At 55.1% G+C, this 22,055-nt stretch overlaps 1 protein-coding gene across 12 annotated transcripts in view; it reads left to right on the top strand.

Annotated features, from left to right (window-relative positions):
* Positions 1-22,055, top strand: part of CASZ1 (castor zinc finger 1) — a 189,503-nt gene that overhangs the window by 101,845 nt on the left and 65,603 nt on the right. The window contains exon 1 of one of the 12 annotated variants that reach the window (XM_079326033.1): positions 4,984-5,144. The exons of 9 other annotated variants lie outside the window; for them this stretch is intronic. In XM_079326033.1, the coding sequence (XP_079182159.1) occupies positions 5,096-5,144 (49 nt within the window). In that variant the 5' untranslated portion in view covers positions 4,984-5,095. Of the gene's footprint in view, positions 1-4,983; positions 5,145-22,055 lie in introns of those variants that run through there. 2 more of the 12 variants (XM_079326036.1, XM_079326040.1) reach the window with 2 other exon arrangements.

The following is a 22,055-nucleotide window of genomic DNA, read 5'->3' as shown; positions in this document are numbered from 1 at the left end:
AGTGTCCCCGTGCCTGGCTCTGTGTCCCTGTGCCCAGCCCAGTGTCCCTGTGCCCAGCTCCGTGTCCCTGTGCTCGGCTCTGTGTCCCCGTGCCCAGCTCTGTGTCCCTGTGCCCAGCCCAGTGTCCCCGTGCCCAGCTCTGTGTCCCCGTGCCCCTCGGTGTCCCCGTGCCCAGCTCTGTGTTCCCGTGCCTGGCTCTGTGTCCCCGTGCCCCTTGGTGTCCCCGTGCCCGGCTCGGTGTCCCCGTGCCTGGCTCTGTGTCCCCGTGCCCGGCTCTGTGTCCCCGTGCCCTCGGTGGCACACGGACCCGTGCCCGGCTCTGTGTCCCCGTGCCCAGCTCTGTGTCCCCATGCCCGGCTCTGTGTCCCCATGCCCCTCGGTGTCCCCATGCCCAGCTCAGTGTCCCCGTGCCCTCGGCGGCACACAGACCCGTGCCCGGCTCTGTGTCCCTGTGCCCGGCTCTGTGTCCCCGTGCCCAGCTCAGTGTCCCCGTGCCCGGCTCTGTGTCCCCGTGCCCTCGGTGTCCCCGTGCCCAGCTCAGTGTCCCCGTGCCCTCGGCGGCACACAGACCCGTGCCCGGCGCTCAGGTCCCTGCTCGCTCGCAGCCGGGTGGGCACGCTGGCACATCCCTGTGTCAGCAACGCTGTCAGGTGGCCCCGTTGCACAAGCAGGGCCAGCCCATGCGGGTTCCGGATCCGTCCCGGGCCGCTCTCAAAACGCGCCCACCACAGCTTGAGGATCCTGCTGTCACATCCCGGAGCAGGAACAGCAGTCAGGCCCCACTGTGTGCAGTCCTGGGTCTGCTGCTCATTTCTTACCTCCTCCATTATCTCTCCTCATTGTCACTGATGTGACATGAATGAGTGACTGCTCCACTGGTGACAGTGCTCTGTACCTGCCCCCCGTGGGAGCAGGGGTGAGGTGGCCTCTGCCTGTGATGGGGCAGGTAGAGCAGAGCAGACAATGTGCCAGGCTCCCTCTGCCTTCCCCCCTTTCTCCTCTTGCCCCTGCCCATGCACTACAGAAATAGGTCTTGCCCAGTCTGGGACCCATCCTTGGGCAGCAGTTTCCCATCCCAGCTGCCTGATTTGCCAAGCCCCAGCTCAGGGGGTTTGTGGGGTTCAGGATGGTTCAGGGTGGTATTTGCTGGTTTTGCAGGCAGAGCACCTGCTTTAGAGTGCCAGGTACCTTCCCTATTGGACCTGCTGCCTGGGTACGACTATGCCCTTACCTCCTCACCCTGAAATCCCCAGGCTGCACTTTTAATTGCTGCAGTAAATTGTAACTAATTGTTAGCGCATTCAAACCCCTGCCACTCCTTCCCCCCAAGTCTTCCTGGGCCCCTGTGGAGCACATGCCGTGTACCTTCAGTGCCGTGTGCCCTGCTCCCAGTACAGTCATTCCCTCTGGGCACTGGTCAAGAGATGAGCAGCACTGGCTTCCAGCAGATGCTGGAAGCTGTGGAGTGCCTGTAAGAGCTGTAGCCATGTAGTGGGGAGCTGGTGTCAAACTGTTTGAGTAAGGCCAAAGGAACAGTAAATGGCAGAATTGCTCCCAGCAGAGCCTTCCCCCACACGCTGAGACTTAGCACAGCTGCATTGGCAAGGGGTTCTGGAAGCCATGTGCCAATAATGTGATTGAAACTGAATTGAGAAGGAAGGAGGGAAAGAGAAGGAAAGGGAAAGAAAGCGTGGATTGTCTGCTCCTGCCGCCCAGGCCCCGAGGCCTCTGGGCACCTCCCTTGACGAAACAGAAATCAAACAAAATTACAGAAATAGGGCAAGAGCATTTGCCTAATAGACTCCCCAAGCAGGAGCAGGAGGAGGGGCACAGCACTGCCAGATCTCCAACCTGCAATCTGAGAGCCAGCGCCCTGATCCCACATGAATCCAGAGCACAGTCCCAGGCCCCCAGGCCAGCTCCAGGTAAGGAGGGAGAAACTGCCAAGAAAGTGGGCTAAGCATAAAAAACAAAGGTAGAAGAGACACAAAAAGGGGGATGTCCCACATCTCAGTGTGACTCACCCCCTGCTCAGCCCTGGCACACTGTCTGCGGGGAAAGCATTAAACTGTAATAATAATAAATTAATCATCCTTCCCCCTCCCATTGCACTTTTCATCTGAGGATCTCTGAGCACCTGGCAAACATTAATTACCAAGAGCTCCTGATGCCCCCGGGAGGGTGGAAAGGGACACAGAGAGATCTCTTCACCTGCCACGGAGGGCAGATGTGGCTGGAGCTGGCAGGGCTCTGCACAGTTCAGAGCAGGGTGAGGGGAGCTGCCTTCCCTCGAGTGCTCCTGGAGAGCAGGACGTCCAGGAGCCTCCTTATGCCAGGGCATGGCCAGAGGCAGCTCTTCCTCAGAGCAGATCCATACCCTGGAGGGATAAGGGAAGGAGGGGAGACGCTACCCTGATGGGGGGCACAGGAGCAGAAAGCTTCAGAGCCATTGAGAGGGGAAAGAACCAACTCTCCTTGGGTAAGAGGCAAAGGAGGGAGTATGGGGAAATAAAACCTGATCCTGTGACAGGAGATCACTGAGATAGGAAATCAGGCCTTGCCATTGCGTCAGCTGCAGGGCGTGGATTTCACCTGAAAAAACATCTTGGCAAGTTGTTCCTGCAAGGAGGAGTGGGAGGGACAGTGGGAAGTCTGTGGAGGGGATCCTCCAGGTGTGTTTAGGTTGGGTGTGTGGGTTCATGTGTGTCATGGTGTATGGATGTGTGTGTGCATTTGAATGTCAGTGAGCACAGAGTATCATTTTCTTTGTGGAGGGCATATACATGTTGCATGTGCATGCTGGGACGGGAGGGGTGGGGAGCTCTGTATACTGATGTGTGAACGTGCTCAGCTCGGTGCACGTAGAAGAACTGGTATGTTTAGAGGGTCTGTGGGGCTGTGTGTGTGTCGTGACATATCTGCATTGGAAAGCATGTTCCTCTTTGTCAGGAGCTGGAGATACAGCTGGGGCCCACTCTCTCAGGGAACAGTGGTAGTGAGCAGAACTCCCAGTCCTTCAAATATAAAGTTCACAGGAGAAGCAAAAATTAAGTGCATTGTTAATTTCATTTTTTGTTCACCGAAATGCAGTGAATTTACGGGACCCGTCAGCAAACTCAAACCTGGAAGGAAGCGTTGAGTCCAAACTGAGCTGTTAAAGAGCCTGCGCAAACAATTCTGTTCTGTCCATTACTGTGCAGGATGGGCTGTTCCTTGGCAGGTGCTGCAGTGCCTGACTCAGGTGCAGGGACCAGGGCAGGCTGTGCCGAGGTTTATGGGTGATGTTGGCTGGGCTGGTACCGCGCTGGGGCTGCGCGAAGCGCAGACAGGCAGGATGTTAAAGGCAGCCCTGGGTGACAGTGCTGATGGAAGCTGATGGTGCGGTTAGGAAGCAGTGAGTGGGGAGCTGGGGCAGTGCTGATAAGGCAGGAGCTCGGCTGCAGGTGGGCAGGGGGGTCCTGCACAGGCTCTGCTCAGGAGCGCTGCTGGCTGAATGCAGAGCATTCAGCCCATGCAGAGCACACTTGCCTCCTGCCTCACACTGCTGTCCCATGTGCTTCCACACTTGGAAGGTCCCTGGGTGGCTCCGTTTCACTAGACTTTGTTTAGATTTTTTTCTGAGAGAAGCCAGAATATTTGTGGTTTCCACAAATTACTCCCCTCTCCTCTTCCCTCTCCCTGCCCTCTGGCCTGCTTCGCTGCCTGTGCGTTTTTGCCCATGCAAATGCAGCACTGCTGAGGTGATGAGCTACAGTTTGTGTTGCGTCTCTGGGCTCAGGACACTGCCTGGGTGCAGCACATCCTGGTGCATGGAGCCAAACACACCTGGGCTCCTTCCAGCCCTGTGAGTAACCTGTCCGGCCACTTCTGGCAAGTCACTTCCCTCACTGGTGCCTCAGTTTCCCCATCCCTAGTGGGGTAACGATGCTGGCCTCCTTTGGGAAGCACATAAAGTTCTGCTTATAAAAAGGATTTAAGAGCTGGTAAGTCCATGGGCAGCTCCGTGTGAGCCCCGGAGAGGAGGCCAGCTCTGCCAAAATCCTGGAGCCAAACGTGGTGTGTTCACAAAAACAGCCTACAACCTGCTCAAAATACCTATTTAATCAGGTAAATAATCTGCTCGTTTGTTTTAAAGAAAGAGGCTTATATCTGTGTTTACCCAACACGCCTCTCAGAACCTCCCTCGCATTCTTTGCTACTTAGAAAAATAAAGCCAAAAAAAAATGAGGAAATTCACTGCAAAAGGGCCCCCTTCCCCCACCTCCCGTGGGCTCGGGGTAGAGCGGCGTGATCTTCCTGAGGGCCATTGGGCAAGATGCGTGCAGGCTTGTGACACCCGCAGGTGGCGGCCACCGGTGCCCCGAGGGCTCCCGTCGCCCTCGGTGCGCGCTGTGCAGCGCACGGCCGAGACGGGGCAGCCCCGCCGAGCCCCCGCCGTGCCCGGTGCCCGGTGCGGGGGCACCGCTGCCGCCCGTTCGGCCCCGTCCGTCCGTCCATCCATCCATCCATCCATCCATCCATCCATCCATCCATCCATCCATCCATCCATCCATCCATCCATCCATCCATCCATCCATCCATCCATCCTGCCGCGGTTCGCTCCGCGCCCGCCGCTCCGGGGCTTCCGCAGGAGCCAGCGCCGCGGGGCGGGTGGCGGGGCGGCAGCGGTGGATGGCCGCGGTGGATGGCAGCGATGGCAGCGGCGGCGGCGGCGGGGCACCGCGGGACCAGGGACCGGCCGGTCCCCGGGGCGGCCCTGCGTGCGGGGCGCACCCGCGCTCCTTCCCCGCCGCGGGTGCGCGGGGTCCCGCTGCGGGGCCGCCCTCGGTAGCCCCGCGGCCGCCCTTGGCAGCCCCGCGGGCGCTGCCCCGCTGCCCCCGCAGCCGGCCCGGCCCGGCCCGGCCCGCACCTGCCCCCGGCGGGCCCGGGGAGGGCGGGCCAGCCGCCGCCAGTCACCGCCCCCCGCGGCGGCGCGCCCGCCCCCGGCCCCGCTGCCAAAGTGACTCGGGGAGGACCGGCACGGCAATGACATCAGTGCTTTAAACAACTTGTTATTCGGGAGCAATCAGCTGCAATTAGGTATTAATTAAGTATTATGAAAGTTGATTATTTAAGTGAATTCGGCTTTCGTCTCTCCGACTATGGTAAGTACAGCACAATTGTCCTTTTCCTCGCCCCCAGCCCCCCGCCCGCCTCTCGGCGGAGCCCCCGGCCGGTGCGGCCGCGGGTGCGGTGCCGGGCGGAGCGGAGCGGAGCGCTGTCCTTGCCGGGCGCTGCTCCGCGGCTCCGCCGGCCCCGGCCGCCGCGGGCTCGCAGCCTCTCCGGCCGCCGCCGCCGCCGCCGCACCGAAACTTTTGTTGGGCGCGCGGTGCGGGGCTGCGGCCGGCGGAGCGGAGCGGGGCGGCCCCAGGTGCGGGGCGCTGCGCGGGGGGCTCGCCGCCTCTTTCGCTTTGCTTCTTTCGCTTGTTTCACGGAAGTTGCTCCGCGCCCGCCGCCGCCGCGGCCCCGCTCTCCCGGCCCCGCCGGGGGCTCCGCTCCCTCCGCCGCTCCTTCCCGGTAGCGCGGGCCGGGGCAGCGGGGCGACAGGCGGGCTGGCCGTGACAGGATGCAGAGGGGAAGTTTTGGGGGGTTTTGAAATTATTCTGCTTTTGTATTTGTTGTAAGTTGTGTGGGTTGTTTTCTCTTTCATTTTTTTTCCCCCTCCTGAGCTCTGGCGTGTCGGTAGTAAAGGTTGCTTGTCAGGTTCCTGTACTGCCTAAATGAAAAGGAATTTAATTTATTTGGGACAAGGCAGTGTCAGATGAAGAGGCTGCTTATTACATTTAATGAGTTGTTTTTTGGTTTTTTTTCAGCCTGGGCATATCTGGGATGGGTTTGTTTTTGTCCTTCCATGTGAGGTGTGTGAGACCTCCCCCACCCCTTCACATCATGCAGGGAGGAGGAAGGTGGCCAGGCTGGGGCAATGTTTTGGTTTTAGATTACAGGCCCTAGTATTGGGGTTGGGTGTGTTTTAGATCGTAGCTTTTTGTGGCTTGTCCGCTGGTTTTTGGTCGGGTATCAGTATGGCGAGTCAGTTCTGGCCTGGTGCTGGGCTGGGTTGGGCTGCTGGCCCTGCTGGGTGTGATGATGGACAGGTCTCCGTCAGGCTGGAGTGTGACTGTAGCCAGGAGCTGCGGGGTTCAGAGCGTTGGTGGTTGGTTTTCCAGTCCTTGGACCGTCTGGATCAGAGTCTCATTTAAATTTGATAAAATGTGCAAATTGAGAGTTTGGTGGGAATCAATCCCTCGGGTGATGTTACCTCCTTCGTTGGGACCAGGTCCCACCGCCATGGCCTGTACACAACTGTACTTGTTCTCCAAAATGGTGTAAACCATTCTTTGCCGTGTAAAAAACAAATGGCAGCAGTGAGCCAAACAGGCCTGTGCTGGCGATGTGCCATGGTCCAGGTAATTACTGCCAGAGCCTATGTGTGTGTGTGTTGTTTTTTTTTTTAATAAGGAGTAAGATGGTAATAAACTGGTTGATGATTGACTGGGCCTGAACTATGTACTCTGATATTGTGAGTGAGAGGATAATTTTGTCGTCGTTTATTTCATTTATTTACTTATTTCTACCATTGATATCAGGAACCGAGTGGCTGCAGAGCCACTTCCACCTGTGAGCAGGACGTGCCGGCTCCGCTCGGGTCCAGCCGTGGGCGTGCGGCTGCCTCCCTTCTAGATCAAGAGGCCGGGATGCTGCGTGGGCAGCCCGGGAGTTAAGGATGTGGTGAAACTGCAGGAGGGCAGATGCTTTAAAGGGCAATAGGCAGGGATCTGCCCCGATGGCATCGCCCGGCAGGGCAGGGCTGTGCCCCGGCGCTGCAGTGCCCTCTGCCGGCTGGAGCGCTGCCCGCTGCCCCGGGGGCTGCCCGGGCCGGGGGCTGCCCGGGCCGGGGGCTGCCCGAGCCGGGGGCTGCCCGAGCCGGCACCCTCCTTGGCCTCGGAGCTGCCGCGGGGGCTCAGCCTTCCGCCCAGGTAACACGCGGGGCTGGGGCTCTGCTGTGGGAACCGGGGCTGCGCTGAGCCATGGAAATGAGCATCGGGCAGATCTCTTTAAGTCAGCATTACGGTGTGTGTGTGGGTGAACCCGTCTTGTCATGATCTTGGGGCAAAGACCTGCCCCATAATCACCACCTCTAACCCTTATCTACTAGGGCCAGTTTATCTCCCTCAGTCGCTGCCTCTTGAATTCTCTCCAAGCCCTCAGGCAGTGCCTCTCCAGGGGCAGTGCCCGAGGGCTGCTCACAAGGGCTGCCAGCTGGCACAGGCAGCTCCAGAGGGGTTTCTTTCCCAGAGGACTCGGCCTGTGGGGTCTGACAGGCTGCTCTTGCTCGGGGCTTTCTCAGCTCGGGCAATCCTTGCATGGACCTTCCAGGACCAGAACTATTAATGGTGGTTAAGGGCTGAAAAGAATTTGTGGACTGAGTCCATCTGCGCAGGAATGTGGCAAGATGTTCCCTACATGTGACTTTGTGCGAGTCTGGTTTTAAATACCTTGACTGACTGGGTACTTGTCACTTCCTTTGGGAAACTGTTCCTCCGCCTAGTTATCCTGGGTATGAGATTACAGGAACTGACTTCAGAATGAGGACCAGGACTCCTATGGTAAACGGCAGAGGAATACCTGATTTCCCACTCAAAGGTCATTTTGTGTCTGTCAAATTACTGCTGTTGTTTGAAACACCCAGTGGATAGAAACGCCTTCTTTGGGCTGGTGTCAACTTTTTTTTTTTTCTTTGTTGACCAGATTTTTTGGGAGACATTGACTCAGTCAAGATTGGTGTCATTCCTGAACTCACACTCTGCAAAAGGTTCCGAGGGCAGTTGGTTTGGGTGTTCATGTCCTTTTCCAGAAGTTCTGCGAGATACTTGTTGGGTGGAAAGCATTCAGGGGCTAAAGCCTAGCGAGTGAAGCTTGTTCCTTGGGACAAGGGTTTAGCAGGGCAGGGATTCACTTTCCCATCATGGAAGCAAACAGGGCCCAGCTGTTACTTGGAGAACATGCTTCAAAGCTTCTTGAAGTCCATAGGAGTGTTTCTACTGCTTTAGCTCTATAGAGAGATAACTCACAGAAAGACCAGAAAGTTGATCTCTGAGATAAACTCCTGTTTCCTTGCCTGTATTCTGTCTGCTGGGTCTAATGAGTTCTTCTAACCAGGTCTGCCACTGACAGAGTGGGGTCTGCTGATGTGTGCAGGTACTACACAGTTCTGCTCTGAGGCACTGAGACCCAGAGGGAAGAGGCAAGTTGAACTGAAACTGGCTGGGAATGGTACAAATACCTTGGCTAGAGGAGATAATGTACTTAATGCGTAGTTTCCATATCATCAGTTTCTGTTCTCCTGACCTGTGTATGATTCTACCTGGAGTCCCCTTTCCTGCGATTGGAGGGTACTGTCTGAGCTTGGAGTTTATCTCAGGGCTATGCTACACTTTTCTGTCCCACTTTTTGCACTTGGCCATACTCACAGCGAGAGCCTTTGTGGCCATTGACTCTCCCTCTGACATCAAATCTTATCCCTGGGCCGCTGTGCAGCCTACCTCTGAAAACTTGGTTGAAAGTGTTGGGAAAGTAATGAAAAGTCCTGTAGTAGGTGAAGATAACCATTGCCTGTGCTGCATCTCCCACCTCCACCTGGGCTCCTTTCTTCCCTCCCTCCCTCCCTCACGGGGTTTGAAGATGCAGCCGTTCCCAAGGTTTGGAGAGCTCAGGTGCCACCCAGGGCTCAGCTCCCAGAAGTGCTGACACTGCAGAGGCCGTGCTAGCTGATCCAGCTGGGGTTTGGGAGAACCAATGTCCTTGTCCTCAGCTGCACTTTGCAAAGCAAAGAGGGGGCAGAGGAGGCTTGGCTGGAAGCAGGGGAGGGGCAGAACCTGCAGCCAAAAGTCCCACGCTGCTCCGTCTCCTCCCCTCCGGTTCAGTGCGGACTGGATCAATTTGGACGTCTTCAGCAATAAAAAATGCCGATGTCGTCCTAATTCACTAGGCCCCGAGATGACAGCAAATTTACATTTTTTAATTAAACTAGCAGCCAGTTTTTATGAGAGGGGGCTGGGTTATGCAAATCAAATGGTTGTGTACGAAAGATTAGGAGAGTTTGGGAATAAATTCCACAAATGCTAATAAAAAAAAAAGAGAGAAAATGAGAGGGGGGAGAGAGAGGGACATTGTTCCATTAGCCCCTTTTAGGCTGATTTCCCTAGGGAGAAAGCTATGGGGGATGAGAGATGGAGGCAGCTTTCAGACAGGTAAAATCCATTTCGAGGATGGAGAGCCCTTTGGGCCAGGACCTTGTTGCTCCGTTTCTTCTCCGAGGGCTCGCAGAGGAGGAGGAGGCAAAAACTGGCGACAAAAGAAAAACTTGCTGGTTTCTAATTCCCATCCCTGCTTGACCAGTGATCCACAGGCTGGAACAGCAGTCGGGACTGGCCTGAGGATGTAGAATGTGCCCAGGTGCTGGAGGGGCTGGCTGGGTGAAGGGCTGGGCCAGGTCTCCGTGGTGCTGCAGGAGGGTGGATGTGACGGGGTGTTGGCAGGGCAGTCCTGGGTGGGCAAAGCCCAGGGGCTACGCAAACCTTCTCTGGCTAGGGTCCATCTAGGGCTGACAGATGGCACAGCTGGGATTGGTGCCCTGGGGCTCCATGTCCTTTGTGCAGCTCTTGTGGGTGGGCTCCTGGTCCCTGGCGGGAGCTGCTGGTTGGAATGGCAGTAGCACTGATCAAGGTGAGGTCTAGGCTGCTGTTCCACGTAAGCACAGGCTTTTTCTGCAGAGTAGAGTGTGTTTTGGATGGGATGGTGATGCTTTTCCCTCTCCCAAACTGTGGAGCCCCTTTGTTGCCCATATGTAGAGCTCTCAAGGCTGACTCCAGCTGTCAACATCTCTTTCCAGTGCGTTAACCTGCACCAGTCTTCATCTCTTTCTCAAGAGTCTTTCCATCTTTCTTCATGTGGTGATTCCAGAATATAAAAGTTTGTCGATTCTTCAGGAAGAAATAGTTACAGTGAACAAAAAACATGCGTTTCACTCATGTAAAATATGTTTTTGTAGAAGTTTCCCAAAGAATTCCAAGTTCTCGTTGCATTTGGGAGTTAGGTGTGGTGGCTAGGTACCAAAGCAATTGTTTGCTCTGCTATGGAGAAACAAAACCAGAAAATTTCTGGAGGCTGGGAAACTGCTTAAAGCTTCCAGTCCTAAGGCAGTTTCATGCTTGGAATAAAAGCTGAACAACCCGTGTAGGTTGGCAAGAGAGAACAATGGGTGGAGAACAGGAGATACAAGGGAAAAGGATGGATGAGAAGACTAAGGTCACTGGGTGCATTTTATGACAATCCCCTGAGGATTTGGTGCCTCACTAGAGAGCTTTGCCACCCATTCCTGGTTTTGGGGTGTGAAATGATGATTCACCAGTGTGCTCATGTTTTGCTTTGGAGAGGTGACATTTTGGCAGAGGCTCTCTTGTGAAATCAGTGAAAACACCAGTCTGTGGTGGTGCGTTTCTGGGGGTGCTCCCCACACCCAACACCCCCATCCCGTCACCCCAGGCTCGGCCGCCCCCACGCTCCCGGACACTCAGTGTTGGCAGTGCTGAACTCTGTGTTCCCCAGGCTGCTCCCTCAGGGCATTGCCACCATGGACGCTCTGGTTCTGTGCCCTGCACCATCCTTGCCATCAGTCAATCTTTGCTGGTGGCGGGAGGAGGCGAGTGTGGTCCTGCCCTGGGGGTCTCTGTGCTCCCACCACTGCAGTGAAGCCCCCCCTGTTGTGCTGCTGGGGCCGGCGGTGCCTCAGCCAGGCTGTACAGGGATTGCTGTAACACGAGGTTCTGAGCTGAGCTAGGGCCAAGTTCAGCCTAATTCTAACAAAGAGCTCCAGAACAGGTCTGTGAGACGTGGCAGAGTCGGAGGATTTGGTGTAGGATGAATAACTCCTAATCTATAAAGTGGGCATAATCATCCTCCCCTGAGCAGCCCAGAGCCAGGGCTGGGCCCAGGGATGGAGATAAGGGAGGGAGCCTGGCTGCTGGCCAGGGCTGGGTGCCCGGCTGTGGGAGAGAGCCCAGCTCCTGCGCTGCCCCCGGCACCTTGGGCACCCCTGCCCTGGGTGGCTCTCGGGGACTGCAAGGCTGGCAGCTGAGGAGCTCCAGCTGGGCTCTTCTCTTGGAATGCTGCGCTGGTGTCAGCCCTGCTCCCAAAACTGGATGGGCCGGGGCACAGCAGAGGAAGAACCAGGAACTTTCAGCTTCCATACATGGGAAACTGTCAAAAGCCAGGTAGCAACACCAGCTTTTGTCTGGAATTTCCAGAAAAACCCGGCAGGACCTGGCATCCCAGGGCATAATTTATTATGGAAAAATAAAATAATAAAGTACCAATCCCTTTGAGGCCTGAGTCATAGAAGCATCCTCATTAAAGCAGCTCCACCTCTGTGCCTGGTGTTTGCCAGCTCCATGCCTGTATGAATCCACTCCCTGAGCTGCCTCGCCCAGGGCAGTCCTCCTCCTCCTCCTCCTCCTCCTGCTGCCTCCCCAGCACACCTCTGTCTCCTCCAGCACCTTCCCCTGGCTGGAGGAGCACGAGCAGCTCCACATCTCAAGCCAGCTTCTCCCCAGGGCCCCCATCTTTGGGCCAGGTGCATGTTTTGTTGGTGTGTGTTGTAGACAAATGTCTTCATCTTCCACCCACCCGCCTCCCACCCCTGGCTATCGAGTTCTCTGGGCATGGCCCTGTCTCCCACATGCCCTTCTCCTGCCGTGTGGTGGTGTGAAGGTGTGTGTGGTATCTTTCCGTGCTCAGAGCTCTCTTCCAAGTGCCCTGTGCAAGCAGGGAAAGGAGAGGAAGCTGCTCTGGGGTAATTACCATCTGCATGTCCCGAAGGCAGGCAGCAGATGTTGGCAGAGGAGGACTGGATGGGAAGAGGGTGCGAGAACAGAGACTGGGGAAACGGGGTCTGATTTTTCTTCTAGATTGCATATGAATGTTTTTCACTGAAACTCAGTAGGACAGGAATCCTGGTTCTGCAAAGTTGATCCATGCACTTGGAAACTTAAGGGAAAAGCTCCTTTGCTTGCTCTTGCTGTGTTTTCTGTCACTCACTCTGCTTTTCTCAGCCTTTTTTTTATGCTGCACTATTTAACTTTTCTTACTAAATAGCTTTCCTTTATGTCCTCCTTCCTTTCCATATTCCCACAGACTTGTCACTCTTTGTCACTCCCTGGACTTCCATTCTGTCTTTGATTCTGTCTTGCTTTCCCTTTCCTTCCCCCTCCCTTCCATTGTCTTACTCTATTTTTCATTTTCCTATTTGTCTGTGGGCTGATATTCAGATGAGCAAACTTCTTCCAGTTAAAGGAGGTCATGAATATTAGGATTTTTCTATCAAACAATGAAATATGGCTCAAATTACCCTAAAGAATAGGGCCCTTTTCATAAACCACCTGCTGTTTTTTTTGAAAGAAAGCACAACCACTCGCCTGTGTGCTCCAAGCAGTTGTCTCACATCTCTACCTCGCCAAGCTTTGCCGTTCCAATTTCTCCTGCTGAATTTGTTGCTTTTGGTGGAGTAAGTCTGCTCTTCCCAGACTGCCAGCACCCAATGAGTCTGGGTTTGGACAGGTTGGGACAGGATAGGGATTCTGGCAGGATCCTCACTACTTTAAATGTTGGTTTGTGATTGTGCTTTTTTGATTGCGGTGTGCATATTTTGGGGTTTTATTTTTGTTTTCGACAAACAACTTTCTGGTCTGGAACTCATTTGGTCTGAACCTCTTGACTTGAGTGAGGGATCTCATTCAGATTTAGCACCCAGTGGGGCATGGAAACACGTGGAGCCCCCACCTTGCCCTTGTCCTGCTGCTGTGGACTGAGCACGGCTGCCCGGCAGGAGGAGGCTGTGGTGGGGTGACCTGCTCAGGCTGGACACCAGCCCGGGCTGGGGTCATTTCCTCCTGCCTCGTGCTCCTGTCCCTTTCCTCCCAGCACAGAGCTTCAGGAAAGGACCTCTGAACACAGTGGCCACAGCTGCCTCTGGGAAAGTCAAGTTAGTGCTGCATGAGATGCTCCATTCCGTGTGGTTCTGGCCGTGCTTAACGGGAGAGAGCCAGGGCAGCACCAGTGCAGCTTGGCTGTTCAGCAGGTGCATGGGGAGTGCTGGAGCTGTGCCCCAGGAGCTGCACAACTGCAAGCAGAAGAGCCTCTCTGCTCCTTTGGGAGCTGCCACGAGGGTGATGCCAGAGACAGGAACAACAGAGGACACCAGCCTGTCTCAGATTTGTGTTTTGTTTTCAGTCCAGCCTATTTATACTCTTCATAGTTGCTATTTTTTTCTCCAGTTACATGAATGTGTCTTGTCCTTGCTGTCTTCCATCTTCTGTCAGCAAACCTTGCCATTTGCTGCATGTCTTTGCTGGGAAGCTCACAGCACCATTCCTCCTGGGCAGAGACCACACTTCTCTGAGGTGTGCTGGTCCAGGAGCCTGGTGCAGCCCTTCCAGCCTCTCCCACCTGCATTTCCCTGGGCACCAACTGCACACACGGCCTGGGCTGTGCAAGCACGGAGTTTGTTTTGCCAGGGTGACCTGTTTAATCATCTCATTTTCTGGTGGCCGTTTATTCCTCGTTTCCACGGTTACAGCCCCATTAAGAGGAGAAGCAATAAGGCAGCGAGTCAAACAGGTAATAAAAACATTAAAGCCATGTGCGCGCTGGGAGGGAGGAGGCGAGCGGCGCGCTGAGACGAGACCGCCGTGCCAGGGGGACACAGGGTCACAGAGCACAGTGACAGCCAGCTCACAGCCAGCCTCTGCAGGGCCTGGCACCAGCAGAGTGTCCTGCAGCATCCCACAGCCTCCTGCCCCGCTCTGCTGGGGCGTGCTGGCGCTCAGGACAGTGCCACTGCCACCAGTGTGCTGCTCTGCCCGCTGCTGTGCTGCTGAGGCACAGCTGCAAGTAGGCAAAAGCGCTCCAAGTTAGAGTTATTTTTTTATATCTTTCCTTTCAGGGCTGTGACTGCCTGGAAAAATCTGTAACTTTCCATTTGTGTTTAGTTCTGGTGATGCTGGTGGACCCAAATATTTTTCCCTGTAGCAGTTCTGCTGTGGCACTTGCCAAGGTGCCTGCTCCTGCTGGTGTTGGCTGTGCTGCTCCCTGCACAGTTCCTAAAGCAGAACTGACTGTTCCTCATGCTGCACCAAGGTATTCACAGCCAGCTACCTGAGCCAGCACAGCCCAGAGTACTGTGACTCTGTTTTGAGGCTTTCCTGGGTAGAAATACCTGTTTATGGAAGGAAGTTTCTGCAGCCTCCAGGAGAAGGTCAGATGCTGTGGAAACGGGGTAGCCAGTTTATGCTCCACAGTAGCCACTGCCTGCAGTGACTGTGGGCTGTGAGTGGGTGAGAGCTGCTCACCTGGGAGCCTTTTGGGCCATCAGGGGAGAGCTGTGGAGGGCAGGCAGCATCGCTGGGAATTAGCTCTCTCCTGCTAGGAATAATCCCCAGATTTCTGGCTTTTCATTGTGGGCTCCTAAAAGGAAAGAGGCAAAATGAAGAAACCTAAAGCAGCAGTGCTGGAGTGAGGAGAAGGCAGAGCCCTGGCATCTCAAGAGGAAGAAGAGAACTGTTTTCAGCTCACTTCCCTCCAGGCAGTGGTCCTCAGGGAACCCCTCAGGGCTCTTGGAAGGTGGGAACCTCTTGATGCTATAGGCTCGTTATCCCAAAAGTGACTTGGCCAGCAAGCAGATGGTGGCTTCTCTTCCTTTGGGAAACTTTGGGCCAGTTGTATTCCTGGGTGTAGAACCATGACCTGACTGGCAAAAGCCAGCAAAGTTACTTTTCCCTGTAATTTCTCAGTGGCCATGGAGGCCAAGCAGCATTGGATCTTAGGTGGTGAGATGGGTTTGGAGGGGCAGGTCGCTGCCAGGAAGGGGCAGGTGCCCACGGCCTCAGAGGATTCTGACCTGTGATTAAGGGTGGGTTTCATTGTGCATGGAAAGAGATTAAATATAACAGTCCCACTCATACAGAGGGCACAGTGCTGACAGTAAAACAGAAATATTCAGAAAAGCAAACTATAAAGGAGAGCAAGAAAACAGTCCCAGGACTGCACTGAAATGGGGTGCTTCACCTGCTGGCTCTCTCTGTTGAAAGAGTCTGCCCTGTCACAGCCCCGTTTTGCCCTGGTGGGATTTTTTATTTATTTCTGACATTGTTTTGGGTTTTACAGTTTCTTTTCTCCAGACTTTATCAGAAAGCATATTTGTGGTGAGAGCCTGTGAAAGGACCTGGCTTGCTGAGTAAATGTTCAACGTGGAAATGAGCTGCATGACCTTGAGGGGGGGAGAGGGAGGAAAGCTGACAGAAATTCATAAAAAAGTTGAAAAAGTAAAGAACAAGGAGAAGGGAGGGGAGAGGAAAAAAGATAAAAGGCCTGGCCAGATTGGAAGAAGTCACACAAGAGAGGAATAATGGTCTTTCTTGTTGGAGCAGTGACTGGACCTGTCGTATTGGGCATCTTAAAGAGCCCGATTTTAAGTTGTGCTGAGCGCTGACACTTTGAAAAATAGGCCCATTTAAGGTGACTCAAGTTGGGCAACAAAAGTCAGTAGTCACTTTAGATGGTCTTGGCCCGTGTTCAGCAGGGTGAATTTTATCCCTGGCAGGAGGCCAGGGAGGCCCTGCTGTGTGCTGTTCCCTTCCCAGAATAGGGCTCGGGGTGGCTCCTGCAGCCGGTGCCCCTTTGGGCAGGGGCTGAGCCCTCCCTGTGCAGCAGCCACTGCCCCTGCCTGGGCTCGTGTGTCAGCCCAGCTGCCTTCAGGCACACAAACTGGGCTTGGATTCATTTGTGGAATTCCTGGGGGGCTGTGGGTGTGTGGGGAAGGAGCTGGATGGAGCAGAGCCTCTGTCCTGAGTGCAGGAGTGGGGACAGGAGCAGCAGTGCAGGTTTCCCGAGCATCCTGGAGTTCCTTGAGTGTGTGAGATTGAGATGTAGACGCTTGCTTTTGGAAACTGAGGGTGTCAGTCAGAAAAGACCAACAAAACTCTGTTGCAAGGAAGAAAATTTGAGTGGCAGCACGCTGCTGTCACTGCCAGAGACCAAGGTGTGAGGTCCAAGCCTGCTCTGGAGCTTGGCTTTCCAGAACTGCCTAGTTTGGTTTTTACTTCAGTCCCACAAATAGTCCTGGAGGGTCTAAAGTGGATTTTTAAATTGTGTTGTAGGGATTGGAGAGAGGTTGAACACCAGGTTTCTGCGGTTTGTATTCCTCTGACATGTCCTTAGTATGTGCATGACACCAGCTCCAGCTCCCCTTGCAGGGGACTGCTGCTGCTGTCCTTGGCTCTGGTGCCATTTCCATGGAGGGGCCTGGGCACACGAGGACCTGGCACCCAGCAGGGAACCAATGGCTTCTGCTACTACTATTGTAATTTCTTTTACTCCCCAAATTCTCTTCATTTTCAAGAGGGGTGGTCTGACTTCAGTGGCATCAGCACTTCCAAACCACGGCACACTGATAGAAGCAGTGCAGGGTGTGGGGCAAGGACTGTGCTGAAGCAGTGCTCTCACTTGTGTTGGAACAGGGCTGATCACCATTCTTGGGTTAAACCTGAATAGCTGCACTAAAGATCCTCATATACACATCTTTACATTTTAGTTCATTTAGGTGGGGGGTCCATTTCTTTCCATAGGCCTGAAAATTGTAGAGTAAGATTTTCATCTTTACTGCCGGTGTGGGAGAGCTGTATGGAAGGGAGCATTTTTCTGTTTCTTTCCAATTGGAGTGCATGAAATAGTAGGGAAAAGTCTTGTCTAGTGATGACCTCAAAATAATTTCTCTAGCAGTGCAATGTGATGTCAGACAGACATCAGTATGTAACTGGGTGGGAAGTGCAGACATGGGGGCACGAGTACCTGGCACAGGGGAATGCCATCAGTGTACGGCTTTGGGGGAACTGGAGCAAAGTCACCAGCACAGATGCCAGAGCAAGGAACTGTAACTGTACATTTAATAGCTTTGGATGTTTGCTTTTATGTGACAGTTGCTGCTCAAGCAAACAGACTGGAGAATTCTAGACTTGCGTGGATTTCAGGAGTTTTATTTATATGTGTTCAGCATGGGACACGAGTGGCATGGGAGCACAGGGGCTGTTTCAGCAGGAGAAGGGCCCTGTACCCTGCTCCTCCCTGCCCCTCTGCACCTTGATTTTATGAGCTGACCTTCCCCTCTCGCTGCTGCCTGTTGCTGTTCCCCGAGGTCACTCCAGACCAGCTCGCTCGCCTGCAGCCTCTGCCCCCAGCATCTCCCCCCTCCCGGCGCCTCCTGTGTCCCGTAGTGCTCCCGCTGCGCCGCTGCTGCTGCTGCAGTCCTGCCCTGTGCCCAGAGCCCGTCTGGGGATGGATGGCCCTGCCTGCTGCCCTGCCCAGCCGTGCAGCTGTCTGGAGAGCGGGGAGCCGAGCCCTGTTTGCGCAGCGCCTTCTCCGAGAGGAGAGCTGCGGGGTGAGGGGCAGGCTCCTCGCAGCGAAGGTGTTAACAAATAGCAGGTGATTAAACATGACAAGCAGTGACATTTCTGTGTGGGGTTCTCAGTACCAGCAATGCCAAGAATGAAGCTATAAACCCTGACATTTTGTGTTATGCACTGAGGTTTTTAATAGACATCTTTCTCTCCCTCACCTCTGTTTGTTTCTTTTATTCCTCTATTCTCTTCTGTCCTCTTCTGTCTTTCCTCTCTCTTCCTGATCTCACCCTGGCTCTGCCCCATCCCAAGTGCCCCCACCTCCATTTCCCATCCCTCCCTCCCTGCTCTTATCTTTGCTCCCTTGCTTCACCAGACTCATTTGTTCGATGTCCTTCACTTTAGCTTTGTTTCTCTCTTCCTCCCTATTTTCTTGTTACACTTTCCCAAGATTTTTGCTTTTCCCCCTTCGGTGCTGTGCTCTGGCTGCTCTCAGCTGCGGTCTGTGCCATATGCCCACGCTGCAGAGTCTCCCAGATGCACTCCCACCCTCTATTGCACCTCCCTGCTCCCCCACACTCCGCTCTCTCCTGCTCTGTCTCTCACATACGCTCGCACTTGCTCTTTTCTTTCTGTGCTTCCCCTCTCCTGCTCTTCTTTGTCTTTGTTACTCCCTTCTGCTGTCATCCTCCCTCTGTCTGTTCTTTTCCACTCTCTCCCCTTCTCCCTCCCTTTCCTTTCTCCTTTTGGGGTCTGATGTAATACTCCAACCATGGGCAGGCAGGCCAGTTGCTTGTCAGGGAGCAGGTGTCCCACCCCTGAGTGATGTTTTTGTTAATAACATTTTTGCCCTGACTCAGAAGCCCTCATTTTGGAGATTGGTTGGTGGGGTTTTTTTAAGGACAGGAGCTGAGGAGGCTGAGCTTTTGGGAACAGTTGCTGGGTTTGTACTAAAAGGACTGCAACAGTTGTTCTGCTGAGCAAGAAACGTTGGAACAACTGCAGATTCTCTGTCCCCCCCCCACCAAAGGGCATTTGGAGGTGACACCCAATGCACCGTCCCCCTTGCAGGCAGCTCTAATTGGAGCTGACGAGCTGCCAGTCGCTCTTGGCTTTGGAAATGGGGCACTTCTGCCACTGCCGTTGGCCCTACCCAGCTCTTGCTCTCAGGAAAAGCATTTCCTCTTCTCTGCCTTGTCCTGGTGGTGTTACGGGCACGAAGTTAGCAGAGTGCCAGAGAGACCAGAGCAGGCAAACACAGGGCCCAGTGGTCGTGGCCCAGCTCCACGACCCGAGCACAGGAAGGGTCTGCAGGCACAGGAGGGTGAAAGGGGTCAGTGGTGCTCATCAGCTCCGGGGTCCCCGAGCTGTCTGGCTCCCTGTGCCTTGCCAGGCTGAGACCCCTCTCCTGCAGGGGCTGAGGCAGGGCATGGTGCTTCCCAGAGGGCAGGATGGAGATGGTGTGGGCAAGCCCACCAGAGCTGTCCTCTGCTGAATCAGCCACCAATCACCAATCAGCCGAGACATTCCCGGCCGGCCACCCTGCAGCCACTCCTGGGGGCTGGAGACATCTCCAGGGACTCTTGGAGCAGCACAGCCATTCCTTCTCACAGCTGCAGAGTCTCTGCCTCTCCCCAGGTCCCTGGGGAGGATCTGTAGGGAGCTCCTGGAGAATCACCAGGCTCTGCTGTGCATCAGGGATGTGCCAGCCCGTCGCTGCAGCTGACACCTCTGCTGAGAGCAGCCAGGGTGGCTGAGAGGACAAAGGCTGGGGCAACTCCCATGGGCTGCAGGTCCCCAGTGCAAAGGGCTCAGCAGGTATTTGAAATGAGTTCAGACTAAACTGCGGCTCCAGTCCCGGTATTTCCTGTTCCTTGACTCTGCACTCATTCTAAAAATCAAAATACTTCCCCATAAAGAACCGCCTTCCCATAAAAGGGCCTCTCCCTCCCTGTCTGCCCAGGTCTTATTGATCAAGCACCACAGACGGTGGCTGTGGCTTCAGTTGCCAAGTAGGGCAGATCGATAGAGACTCAGGATGGGATTTTTGGCAGCTGGGACATATATTTGTTTCTCCTTCCGTCCCACCATCCCTGTGGGAAATGGTCGGTGTCACAGTGGAAGCAGGTGGAGCAAAGCTTGCTGCTCACCTTGTCATCTGTCCTCTGTGCTGAGCCCTGGGACCAGAGGCCTCTGCAGGAGTGTCTGTGAGAATGCTGAGGATGTGGGGTGTGTGGGGACACAGAGCAGTCCCACGCTGTGCTGGCTCCCCCCTTGCCACTTACCTTTGGCAATGGCCAGGTTCACTCTTTTGTATACTGGGGTTATCCAACGGGTCATTCCAGGTTCCCCAAAACAGTATTTGGCCTTTATTGTTTGCCCAGTCTCTTTATTCAAGTAGTGTTTCTTCCCTGCCTGGATCCAGAGTCCCCTCTGCCCATCCCTGCTGTGGCCATCGGTGCTGTTTCATCTCTGCAGAGATGGGGTGAGCAAGGCACGGTGATGGGAAGTGTCTTCAGCCACAGGGACTTGGTGCTGGGGCTCAGGGCCGTGTGTCTGGCTGTCCTTTAGCAGCACTCAGCCCTTGGCCGTGGGCTCGGGACAGTCGGAGCTCTGCCAGGCTGCCCTGTCCGAGTGGGACCAGGAGCTGTGGGCTGCTCTCAGCATGGGCTGGGGACGCAGAGGGGAGCTCTGTGGGGAGCAGGGGGGCTGTGCAGGCTTGCCTTGCCCTGTCCTGTCTGAGGAACAGTCGGCTCTGCTGTGAGATGTCCTTAAGCCAGCTCTCCTGGCTGCCCAGCCTCTGGCAGGTGCTGAGCGCCGCGCACAGAGAAGTTAATGAAATGAGTATTTTGGGGAGGGGGGAGGGAGGCTCTGTACTGCACCCTGGGGCCCTGGGTTTATTAATGGTGACCTGCCATTAAAGACTAAAGTGCTAACCTGGTCATATTTAGCAGCTTTCAGTGGTATCCCAGTGGTCTCTGCCTGCAATATCAACTCCTGCTTTCCCCTGCAGCCCCAGCTCGGCAGGAGCTGACTCCAGAGTTTCTCTGCTACAATGGGTCTGGTGGGCAGCACTAAGAACTCTCTGTGCTGCTGCTGCCCGACAGATTTCCACCTCCTTCTGCTGCTTTGTGCAGCTTCCCCCTCTCCCTGCCAGGTCTTGCCAGGCAGTGCTTGGAAAAGGGGACCAGGTCCTGGCATCTTCGTGGTCTCCTTTATACGGACAGAGCCTGAGGGAGATGTGCCAGCATGAGGCTCAGGGGTTTGGCCATGAAGAGGAGGCTTTCTCCAGCTCTGCAGAGCATTTCCACAGACCTCTCTGGGAAGGCGCTGGCAAATTATCCCTGTGAGATGGCAGGCTGGGGAGCGAGGCATCAGCTCTGCCAGACCTGATTAAAACAGGACTCGAGGCTAACAGCTTCAGGTCAGACACGAGGGCTGCTCCCACTGCCGCTGTCCCTCTTGCTCCAATCTCAGAGGGATGTGGAAAACCCAAGCTTGGGGGGATGTCCCCTAGGGGATATCAGCGGTTGGATATTGCAGTGACAGGCACTTTAGAAAGATGCTGGGAGCTGCTGCTGCTGCTGCTGGTCCAGGCAGGGATCAGTGTTAGCAGAAGGAAAAAAAGCCCCAGAGTTTCCTTGAAGCTAATTCTGCTCTTGATGCTTCCCCAGAAGCAAGATCCTGCTGTGCTCCGTGTGCCAACTGAGATTATTGCTTTCCCTGATCACTTCTTCCTGGATTAAAAACTCAGCACAGAGTATTTTGCAGTGTGTTATTCCAGGATACCCACTAGAAGCTCAGCATGGTGCAGGCTGTGGCAGAGATGCCAGGGAGCCATGAGGCATCTCCAGCCCAGGCTGCTGCTCGGATCGGATCGGATCGCAGGCGGGGGAGCAGCTGCCCCTGCAGGGCCTGGCCTGAGCGGGGGCACAGGGACTGCCGTGGGCTCAGGGGCCGTGTCCTGAGCCCTGCCCTGGGCTGCAGGCCGTTCCCGGCAGGCCAGCGAGGCAGGGCCCTGTTCCAGCACGGAGCTCCTGCCTCCCTGCAGCAGAGCGCCGGCTTGGCAGCCAGGCCGGGGCAACCCTCGCTCTCTGCCTTGGCTCCGTGCCCCAGCTGATCTGCAGCCAGGTTTTGCTGTAATCCCTACATCCTGTTGCAGGTCCTTAATCAGCTGGAAAAAAACCCAAAACCCAAACCCCAAACTGTTGTGGTTGAAGCTCCCTGCTGCCGGGTGGTGGGGAGGGGTGGGCAGCAGGCTTCCCAGGCACCAGGTGGGAGACTGGAAGGGTTGGGAGATACTGCAGTTCCCTTGGTAGGGATGGAAGCAGAGGAAAGGGTGTTTGTTTCTGCTGGGGGTCTCTGCAGACCCTCTGGTGCTGTTCCCCTGCAGGGTGCGTGGGTCTGGGTTGGAGGCACTGGTTGCTCCTGCTCTCTCACTGCCGGCTCAGCTGTGGTCACTGCCCCTTCAGCCCTCACTGGGCAGGCTTGGAAACTCTCCGGGTTGTTGTTGAGTTGGTTTTTTTCACATTTAATGCATAGAATAACACTGATGGGTCTGAACAGCTC

Source organism: Erithacus rubecula (genome assembly GCF_903797595.1).
Source record: "Erithacus rubecula genome assembly, chromosome: 24".
NCBI classification, from domain to species: domain Eukaryota; kingdom Metazoa; phylum Chordata; class Aves; order Passeriformes; family Muscicapidae; genus Erithacus; species Erithacus rubecula.
The sequence above is the reverse complement of the archived record's forward strand: the minus strand, read 5'-3'. Positions and strand labels throughout refer to the sequence as shown.